This window comes from Bos indicus, chromosome 8 (genome assembly GCF_029378745.1).
Source record: "Bos indicus isolate NIAB-ARS_2022 breed Sahiwal x Tharparkar chromosome 8, NIAB-ARS_B.indTharparkar_mat_pri_1.0, whole genome shotgun sequence".
In the NCBI taxonomy this organism is placed as follows: Eukaryota; Metazoa; Chordata; class Mammalia; order Artiodactyla; family Bovidae; genus Bos; species Bos indicus.
In genome coordinates, this window is record NC_091767.1 from 98,776,336 (window position 1) to 98,787,075 (window position 10,740).

At 53.3% G+C, this 10,740-nt stretch overlaps 1 protein-coding gene across 9 annotated transcripts in view; it reads right to left on the reverse strand.

Moving 5' to 3' along the window:
- The window catches only part of EPB41L4B (erythrocyte membrane protein band 4.1 like 4B), a 139,093-nt gene extending 132,312 nt beyond the window's left edge, over window positions 1–6,781 (reverse strand). For 6 of the 9 annotated variants that reach the window (XM_070795238.1, XM_070795239.1, XM_070795243.1 and 3 more), the window contains exon 1: window positions 5,877–6,781. In XM_070795238.1, the coding sequence (XP_070651339.1) occupies window positions 5,877–6,176 (300 nt within the window). In that variant the 5' untranslated portion in view covers window positions 6,177–6,781. The remainder of the gene's footprint in view (window positions 1–5,876) is intronic. The other 3 variants (XM_019965628.2, XM_070795242.1, XM_070795246.1) reach the window with 2 other exon arrangements.
- Between the last annotated feature and the right edge of the window lie 3,959 nt (window positions 6,782–10,740).

Consider the following 10,740-nt stretch of genomic DNA (forward strand, 5'->3'; position numbering starts at 1 on the left):
GACAATCCGGCAAGTGAGGAACCGGAGTTAAGCGAGGGCACCTCTGTCCCACTTGGGATGGTCACCATCCACCTCTCCTGCCTTCTCCTCTTCCCCACCTGCCCTCCTTTGAAAACAAAGGTATGTTTTAAAAATACATAAACCCATGACACAGTCATCCGAGGGCCCCCACGGCCTCATTCATAGTCCAGGATGGGTGCGAGCAGGGTAAGCCCTGGAGGGCCACCTTGAGTCATTACCAGCCCTCACAAGGAGGAAAAAGCAGCCGCCTGAAGTCTGGGATAAGGCAGGGTGTTCATGGCATCAGGGACCTCAGGAGTGAGTGGAGATGAGGAGCTGCCTTCTCATGGGTCTTATGTGGTCCTCCATTTCTTCCCACACCTGAGAGTGAAGATACCCCTGTCCTCCAAGTTAGACCCCACTCCTCACTTCCCCCACACTCAATCAACAGCCCCACCTCCGGGAACGCACCAGCACTCAGTCCCTTCTCCACCCCAGGCCCTCATCACCCTTCACCTGGATTACTGCACAGCGGAACTGTCTCCAGAGAGGGAATGGTCCCCATTCCCTCTCCCAGCCCAACCTTCACTCTGGGGTGGCAAAGATGGGCTCCCTAAAGTGCACGTGTGAGCCTACCAACCCCCAGCTTGGAGGCTGCTGCTCCCATCCTCATTGTCTGAAGCCCTTTTTAATGCACAGTGCGGCTGCCCTCTGCTCTCACAGTTCAGAGCCAGTGTTTTTCAAAGGGTGTGACTTGCATGCCCAAGGTACCGATTCAAAGTCCAGCTTCCTAAACTAATCAGAAATTCTGCAGGTGAGCTCTGCACAGCTGAACTGGAGACAAGAAAATCCCAGATGCACTCTTTGTGTACACTGAAGTTAGAGAACCCTTTTGCTGGAGTTTCCCGTTGTTTAGGTAAATGCCCAGAACATATCTGGCCCCCTGCCATGATGCTGTGTTAGGACTCGGGCCAGCCACCTTACTGCTGATCCTACACATCTCAAAGGCGAGAGTGGTTCCCAAAGATGCACCTGACTCCTCCTCACTGAGTGACCAAGGGAGTCACTTTATATCCCCAGGCCTCTGTGTTCCATACATACGATGGGTGGATATGTGTTGTCTAGGGTCCCTTCTAAAAAATACGATCTTCATGTTGTATCATGTATGTTCTGTTGGGTCTGAGGTTCCAGTCCTGAAACTCTAAGGACCGGCATTTTTCTATCTGGGGGTGTAAGTGGGGGGTGAAAAGTGAAAGTGTTAGTAACTTAGTCCGACTCTTTGCAGCCCCATGGACTATAGCCCACCACGCTCCTCTGTCCATAGGATTCTCCAGGCAAGGACACTAGAGTGGGCTGCCCTTCCCTTCTCCAGGAGATCTTCCTGACCCAGGGATTGAACCTAGATCTCCTGCACTATAGATGGATTCATTACCATTTGAGCCACCAGGGAGTAGGCGTGGGAGGGTAGCATTCTTTTCTCATTCGAAGTGAAACTTTTATAAAGCATCTCTCATACTACAGCCAGTTTTCAATTTCCAATAAGGGAGAGCCAAGCAACGCTTAGCCTTCCTGGCATGGCTTTTTTTTTTTTAGGCCAAGCCACGCGGCTTATGGGATCTTAGTTCCCTGACCAGGGATCAAACCCAGGCCCTTGGCAGTGAAAGTTCAGAGTTCTAACCACTGGACCACCAGGGATTCCTACCCTTTTTTTTTTTTTTTTAATGTTCATTTCTAGAAAATTTCCCAATCCCTTTTCATAGGCCAAAGAGGAGGCACAGAGATGTGTGTGAGATGACAGCCGACCAGCAACCCTTCAGCACCCTGCTGCTTCCTAAGGCCTTTTCATATCCTTTTAGACATATAATCCTCCCATTTTAAAGACCAGAAAATCAAGGTTCAAGGATGGCGCAGCCAGACTGCGCAACTCAAACGTGCACATTCCCACCCTGAAACTCTCTGTGCTTGCCCTGTACCACCCAAGTCCACACTGAGCTCAGAGACGGTGAGAGCAGCTGCGCCAAACCCCCTACTGGCCAACGAGGCATGCCCTGCAGGGCATGGGAGGGAGCGCTAACCAGCCAGCCACACCCCTTCCTGGCTCTCCACACGGAGCTGCTGGAAGCCTGCGCATGCAAGGGAGGGGGGAGACGGGGCTGAGCAACAGCCGCACGAGCAAAAGCGATGCCAGGGATTTAGTCAACAGAGAGCTAATATGAGTCAACAGCGGGTGCCGCTGCCAAACACACTAATGGGATCTTCAGCGGCATTAACAGAAGGGAAGAGTCTGGGGCAGGCCGAGGGAGTCCTGCCCTGCTGGCCAGACCACACCTGAGGGCTGGGGCCTGGCCTCGGAGGGGGACGCACCTTCTGAGCCAGCACCCAGGTTTCTGAAGAGGAATGGCTCTGGAGGGGCACTCTGGCCTGTATGGTGGGCCAAGGCCTCCTCTGGGAGCTGGGCTGGCACAGGAAGCCCACTCCAGATTGCCCATTATAGATGGATTCTTTTTTTCCCCCAAAGATCCTGATGCACAACAAAGCTTAAGAACACACAGGCGTGCCAGAGGATGAGACCCACCACCTGGGGAAGGGGGCTCCAGGCTCCATCAGGGAAGCATCACTGGAGAAGACAATTACAGCTGCTTCTTCCTTTGTTATATATAACAGCGGGGCCGTGGCATGGCCAAGAAGTGGCTGACTCCCTGAAACAACAGGGAGTCTAAAAATGCATAAGGGGCACTGGATTTGAGATCCTAGAGCCACAAGAATCAAAGTCTCCAGGAAGTCCTCCTGATTCATCCATCCCCAGCACCCTATCTGGTGAGCCTGTGAGCTCAGCATCACTTACAGGAAAAAGACACACTGCTGCCTGCGTTTCTCAAGGGCCTCAAGGCCACCTCTCATTCACCTTTGGGTCCACAGCCCAGCTGAAAACCAAGGTGCCCCAGCACAATCCCACTGAGGGCCTTGTGTTTGAGGCACTTCTGGAACACAGGCCTCCTGACTAGGGCTAATAAAACGGCTTATGACAATGCCTGAGCATGGTTAGTATGCTGAGCGGAGAATGCATGACGCTACCACCACCAGAGAGTTTTAATTACAAAAGAGCCATAGTTAGCCTGGCAAGTGTGCTTTGTGCCTGAGCAAGTGACTGGAGACAGAAAATCCAGCTTAGGGAGATGGCGGTCAAAGGTAAATCCGGTGTACCAGGCCGCAAAGCCATCCCAGGGCCCAAGAAGCGGTAAAAATTCAGGAATGCAGGAGACGAGAATAATGACCAGGGGGACTACATGCCAAAAAAGGACAGCATAAAAAGTGAGCCTGGTGAAATGGGGCTGAGAAGGAGCACAGATGCTACAGCTTTATGGAGACCCGGCTGCTTGGAGCCCATGCTGTAACTGAGAGTTCGTTACTGGCACTGAAACTCTGAAGATGACTGTGGGAGACTGTGATGCAGCTCTCACACAGAATAAATCTTCCAGTCAATGAGCTGTGCTCACTGGTGAATTCTCCATCTTTCCTCCCCAAGCAAGGGCACAGATGACCAAAGCCAACATTTGCTCTGGACCTGCCTTTGGGCGGCACATATACATTATATGCATGTCTATATAAATAAAATTGGAGGTTCACTAAATAACATCTTAAGGCATCCCATTGGACGTCCCTGGTGATACAGTGGGTAAGAATCCGCCTGCCAATGCAAGGAACACAAGTTCGATCTCTGGTCTGGGAAGATCCCATATGCCGCAGAGCAACTAAACCCCTATGCCATAACTACTGAAGCCCGTGCGCCTAGAGCCTGTGCTCCCCAACAAAAGACGCCACCGCAGCTAGAAGCCAACACTAGAGCCTGTGCTCCCCAACAAGAGAAGCCACCGCACCTAGAAGCCGGCACACCGCAAGTGAAGAGCAGCCCCCTCCCCGCACTGCTCTCTCTGCAACTAGATAAAAACCCAAGCAGCAGGTAAGACCCAATGTAACCCCAAAATAAATAATAAATAAAAATTTTTTTTTACAAAAAGGAAAGAAATCTGCCATTGTAAGAAAACCTAGTTAATTCTTCTGTCAAGTAGCCTTTAATTAAGTGAAGAAACCTTTAGGATGCAAAACCTGCCTCCCCCACGCTAGGCCAGGGCTCCACCAGCTGAGGTAAGTCAGCCTTTGCATCCCAACCTGTTCATCTGGGTACCTGTTTGGGTCTATTCACCACGCATGCATTTTTACTGGGTTTGCATTTTTCATCTCAGGAACACCACTTAAACCTGTCGCAGAAACCTGACAGAAGCAATACATTTTATAAACGAATCATCTTGGGGGAACAGACAAGAAAATCATCAGCAGTGAGCGTTGTCAAAGTTCCCAACCAGAGCATTCCTTTCGCAGATCTGAGATGCAGAACGCGCCACATCCTCTCCACACACCAGCTGCCCGCTCCAGAAGCAACCCACTCACCTCTCCTCCACTCGGCTCGGCCCGCCCCCCTCCCCTTTTTCAAGCCTCCTCTCCCAGCTGAATAAAAAGCTGGAGAGCCCAGTCTTGGAAAAACAGTAACATTTTAATACTATTTTAAAGACAACTGCTCTGAGCACTGGAATGTTGGCTCCTTTTCCATGAATAAAAAGGCCCCCGAAGGGTATTATCGTAAAAAAATGATATCCTATGGAGAGCACCAGGAACCACAAAAATAAAATCGCCATAAACTGAAACTGTCTCAAAATTAAACCTAACACAAGGAAACATTAAACCGCAGGCCAGGCAGACTCTGATTTTCCCATCTAAAACCCTTACAGGTTCCCAGCCAGTTCTCTCCTGACGTCCAATTTCCCCCACCCGAGGAGGTCTGAACGCTTTCTTTAGAAGTCCCGGTATGTTATTCCGCCCGCCCCGCTTGAAACCCTCGGGACGATCTGTAACATTCATCTAAAGCTCAACCGTTACTGTGTCCTCAGTCACACCCAAAGATTCCCAAAGGCAACGTCTGCCGCAGCACCGGGTGCACAGTAGGCGCCCCACTAATGTGCGGATTCGATCTGATCAGATCTGGCCCCTTGGGCTAGGAAGACCCGCTGGTGGCCGGACGCCCTGGCGGGGATAGCAGCGCCAGCCGAGCTCTCCGCTGCAGGGGGCGGGGTGCAACCACCTGTGGGCGGGTGGCCCGGGCTGAGGCCGCGGCGCAGCCGCCCTGGGGTGCCTCCGTGGCTCCACGCACAGTCCCCGGGGAAAGTCCGGCGCCCCAGGCCCGGGGGCCGACTCCCAGCGGCCCAGAAGGGGGCTCTGCCGCTGCAAAGTTGACCCGATCAGCGAGAGTAGATTCTCGAGTTAGCTCCCAAGTCGCCCAACCCCCTGTGAAGCAGCGGGCCAGAGGGGCTGTTTAGGATGGGATGAAGGGGTGGGGAGCGCCCAGATGGGGACTGGAGAGAGCAGAAATACTCCCCTGACTCCCCCCCAAACTTGGGGCACCTGCCGGCCAGCAGGCGAGGGGGCTTCTCCTCCCCTGCCTTCCCACCACGGCCTGGTGGCGAGTCTGTGGGGGCAAGCGGGCTACCCCGGGGCAGCCCCGCCTTGTTTTGACATTCTCTAAACGACAGCCCAGCACCAAGAAGGCCGCTGCAGGCACCTCAGGGACCGAAGGGGAACAACAGTCACCCGCGCCAGGGGGCGGGGACTTGGGACTTGAGGGGGCGCGGGCCAGGGATGGGGGCCCCCGGAAGAGACCAGAATGGGGTGGCCGGAGAGGGAACAGGACTAGGAAAGCGCGCAGAAGGGGGAGGGGATCCCGGAGAGGTACAAGGGGAGCTCCCCAGAGGGGAGCATCGGGGGAAGGGAACTGCCCCACGAGCCCCGGGGTGCCAGTGGCCCGGACCGGCTCCGTCACTCACCGGCAGGTCCACGCTCACTTCGGTACCGTCGAGCAGGAAGACGCGGCAGTAGAGGGTGGCCTTGGAGGCTCCGGCGGCAGAGATGTGCACGGCCGCGCCGCCCGTGAGCAGGGGCCCGCCGCCGGCCGGGAACACGCTGCCCCCGGGCGCGGCGGGCAGCGTGGAGACAGCGGCGGCCGGGCCCCCCCGCGGGCCCCCGTCGCGCTCGTCCCCCAGCCCGGCGGCCCCGCGCCCTGCCGCGCCCCGCGCGTAGCGCTGCATGGAGCGGCGGCCAAAGGTCCGGCGCAGAAACCGCAGCATCCTGGCTGGGGGCGTCCCCTGCCTCCGCCCCCTGCGCCGCTGCCGCTGCGCCGCCGCCCGGGAGTGCCCCGCGACGCCGTCAGTGCCAGCGCCCGCCCGCGCCTCCTCCCGCCGGCTGCGGCCCGGGGCTCGCTCCCGCCGAGGCCGAGGCCGCGCTCCGGATGCCTGCGGGGAGCGCCGGCCCGGCCAGCGCCGACTGCGAGTGGCCGCGGGCGGGAGGGCGCGCTCGGGGCGGCCAGGCAGCCGTCCCGCCGCCGCCTCCGCCGCCACGCGCTCTGCCGGGCCGGCGGCCTGCGCTCGCGGCCGAGGGGCTGCTCCCGACGGCCGGCCGCGGGCGGCCCGGGGGGCTGCGGGGGGCGCGGGGGCGGGCTGCCGGCTGCTCCCGCGCCGCGAGCCGGCCGAGGGCCAGCCGGAGCAGGGCGCCTGCGTGCTCCTGGCGCGCTCGCTCCCACTCGCCGCGCCCGGGCCCGAGGAGGCCCCGCCGAGTACCCGCTCCCCAGGCGCCTTTTCCTGCGCCCGCAGCCCCCGCCTCCCACCTGGGAGGCTGCACCTCCAGCCGCCGCCGCCGCCGCCGCCGCCGCCGCCGCCGCCGCCGGGACTGCAGCACGCCCTCCTCCCTCCGGGCTGCGCCGGGTATTTGCAAACCGAGTCTGTGCTGCCCCCTGCCGGCCCGAGCGCCCCCTGCTGCTGTAGGTGTGCTCACGTGTGTACACGTAGGTGAGCACACACGTGTTTCCGGCGCCCTGAGCCCTGAAGACCCCGAGAGTCTCCCCTTGCCTAGTTTGTAAACCTGGGCTGCATGCCCTCAGGGGAGCCATGCCCGAGAGGCCAGAAAGAAAAACGCAGGAAGCGAAGGCCCTGCCAGGCCCTCAGTTTCCCCTTCTGGAAAAGGATGGGGGTGGACTAGGTAATCTACCAGGTCCCCACAACTGAAGTTCTGTCAGTTGAAAATCTCAGAGCTGAAAGAGCCCTTTCTGCTATTCCAGTCCTATGGACACATTCCAGATAAGGAAATTGAGGCCAGGCTAGGAGACGTGTACTTTCCCAATGGACTACGCAGAGAAACACTTTTCCTCAAGGAACTCGTGTCCAGTATGGAGGAAGTGTGCGTGCGTGTGTGCTCAGTCGCTCAGTCCTGTCCGACTCTTTGCCATCCACAGAGGCCTGCATAAATAGCCACAACTTTTAAGAGTAGTAAGGGCTGAAGAAGTTACTGAGAAGCAGAGTAGAACTGAGGCGTTAGGAGGTAGTCTATGAGGATACACGGAGAATATTGGAGGCAAAGGAAATGTTTATAAACAATGCCCCCCAGGTATACAAGTTCAGGGACTGGTTCAAGAAGAAGTGGGTTGTCCATTGTGGTTGAAAGAAGGTCAGGCCTCTTGAGAACAGCACTACTTTGCTTCTGTGTGTGCCTGACACTGTGCTAAGCCCTTCTCATTCATCATCTCCTAAATCCTCAGGACAGCCTGGTTCCATAAATGGTTTTATCCCCATTGTACGGAGGAGGAAATTGAAGCTTAGAGAGCTTAAGAGACTTGCTCCAGATTTCATTTCAAATAGGGGCTCGTTTGCTGGGATTTAAAGCTGTTGCTCCTAACCACTGCCAGGCTGGGGCATGTGGCATGATTGGCAAGCAGTGGTGGTTTCTGAGAGACCTGGACAGAGGCAGTGGCCACAGCAAAGGGGAAAGAGAAAGAGAAGGATGAATTCAGGAGGTATTCCAAAATCGACGTTTACTGAGGATCAGGCACGGTCTTAGGTGATTTCATGGATGGTATTTTCATTACCCTCATTCTAACCTTTCTAGATAGTTCTGTTTATCCCCATTGACTTAGGTGGAGTTTGGAGCTTAGAGAAGTAACATCCTTGCCTGAGGTCTCAGAGCTCCTGAGTGGCAGCAGCCAGTGCCCTCCCCTGTTGCCTGATGTTTCTCTTACGACTCTACAGGGATCTACCTGGTGACAGTGTATTCTGAGGGGGCACCTGCAGTCAGGCTTCCAATACCCACTCTGCTCCTCTCCCCACCCCCACCCCCACTGCCAAGACTTAATAGAATACTGTCAGCAAACGTGTTCAAAGGGGACCCAGTCTGCTTACGGTTTATAAGGGTAGCCCATTTCCTACTCTATAGCCCAGAAGTGCTCTGGTAGACTGAATAATGGCCCTCTGAAGATGTTCACATCTCAGTCCCCAGAACCTGTTCCTGAATATGTTCCTGTACATGGCATAAGGGACTTCACAGATATTCCTTATAAATTCAGAAATTTGAGGTGGGGAGGTTATCCTGGGTTATCTGGGTAGGACCAATATAATCACAAAGGCCCTTGTAAAAAGGAGACAGGGGAGTCGGAGACAAAGAAAGTGATGTGGCAGTGGGAGCAGAAGTCAGAGCAATGCGTCCAGGAGTCAAGGAGTGCAGGCAGAGGCTGGAGGCTGGAATCTGGAAGAGGCACGGAACAGATTATCCTGTATATTTTAGAAGGAACACAGCCTTGGTTTTTAATGCAGCCTGTAAAATCTGACTCTGACTTCTGACCTTCAGAACTGTAAGATAATGCACTTGTGTTTTAAACCCCTAAGGTGATGGTGATTTATTCCAGCAGTGATAAGGAGACTCATACAAGTGCAGGGTTAAATCATGTTAGGTTGGTACACTACATTTTCCCAAGCCTCTTGGCATTGTCACAGTGCCATCCCTCTCAAAGGAACTGTCATTCAGTTTCTACGTATCCTCTGTCCTTCTCTCCACTAAATGCTGAGCTCCATGAAGAGTTTTTTTCTTATTCATCACTGTATCCCCACCCAGCACCTAGCCTGCTGCCTGACAAATAATCAGCATTCAATAAATGCTTGTTGAATGAATGCAGGATCAGATTTCATTGTCGTAATAGCCCGTGGGGTAAGTATTGCTTTTGCCTTTTAGAAATGGAGAAAATGAAAGTTGGAGTAGAGTCCAGACTCACACTCACCTCTCCTGACTCCAGCTCCCAAGTGCTACTGACAATACCATGTCATATCTAGATTGCGTTCATTTTACCTGTACCTTCTCTGTCCTGGGCACCGTCACCTCACTGATTGAATGGATCTCATTCAGTCTTCATCCCGATAGTGATTTTTAAAAAAAATTTATTTACTTATCTGGCTGTGCCGAGTCTTAGTTGTAGCACTCAGGATCTTTAGTTGTGATCTAGATCTAGCTCCCCGACCAGAGATTGAACTTGCGCCCCCTCTATTGGGAGTGCAGAGTCTTAGCCACTGGACCACCAGGGAAGTCCCTGCAATAGTGATTTAAGCACTATTTTCACCACCACACAGAAGAGAAACAGAGTCTCAGGACTTTCTTTGATTAAATCTCACGTTAGTCAAGTTTCCTCCCCAGAATTTCCACATTTGAATAGTAAGGTTGCATTTTGTCTGTTCACAGTGCTATCTATTTCAGTGATTGCTCTTTCTTCATCTTGGCATTTTAGACCATAAAAATTCCTTCCCTCTTATCCAAGCTCTGTACCAGCCCTTCAGAAATTTTAATTGCCATTTCTCAGACCCTCTCTGAGAAGGCCTATAATACTTTGGCCACCTGATGTGAAGAACTGACTCATTTGAAAAGACCCTGATGCTGGGAAAGACTGAAGGCAGGAGGAGAAGGGGACAACAGAGGATGAGATGGTCAGATGGTATCACCGACTCAAAGGACATGAGTTTGAGTAAACTCCAGGAGTTGGTGATGGACAGGGAGGCCGAGTCCATCGGGTCATAAAGAGTCGGACATGACTTAGCGACTGAACTGAACTGAAGACCTCTCTGCTCAATGAAAATGGACCAGAAATGCACATGTTTCTAGTTTGCCAACACATCGCTCTTTTATGGGCCTTTTGGTCTTCAAACTATCAGTTAGTATTTTACCTGTGTTCCTGTCTAGAACCATCTTGAGCTGAAGTTCTAAAGAAAGAGTCTACATTTAAATTCCAGGTCCTTTCCTTGGCCACAAGCATTAGCTTGAGTTTCTCAGTGTCATGACACTTTGGAAGCTGACCCGTAGAGTCACTTTTTGCCTTCTCATCATTAAAGATCAGCCACCAGTTTTTTGAATTTTATTTTTATTGAGGTGACATTGATTTATATAAGCTTATATACATCAATATAAAGTTTATATAAAACTTATGTAAGTTTCATGTGTACAACACTGGTTTCGTTTTTAATTTTGTTTAATTTTTGGCTACACTAAGCGGCACGTGGGATCTTATTTCCCTGACCAAGGATCGAACCTGTGCCCCCTGCTGTGGAAGCACAGAGTCTTAACCACTAGACAGCCAGGGGAATCTTTCAGCCACCACTTCTTTGTCCACCTCCTCAGGTTCATGAGAACCTCCTAGCTTCCTTCCCATCCCTACTCCCAGAGTAGCAAACCTTGGGGAGCTCCTTACATGGACCCTTCCTTCATAGTAGTCTTATGTGTTAATTAAACAGCCCTTAGCCCTGTCTCTAAGCAAGAAACTCCTCTCAGAAATGTGCCATTTATCCTTAGCCTTTGTTTCCTGGCTCATTTCCTAGACTCAATAAA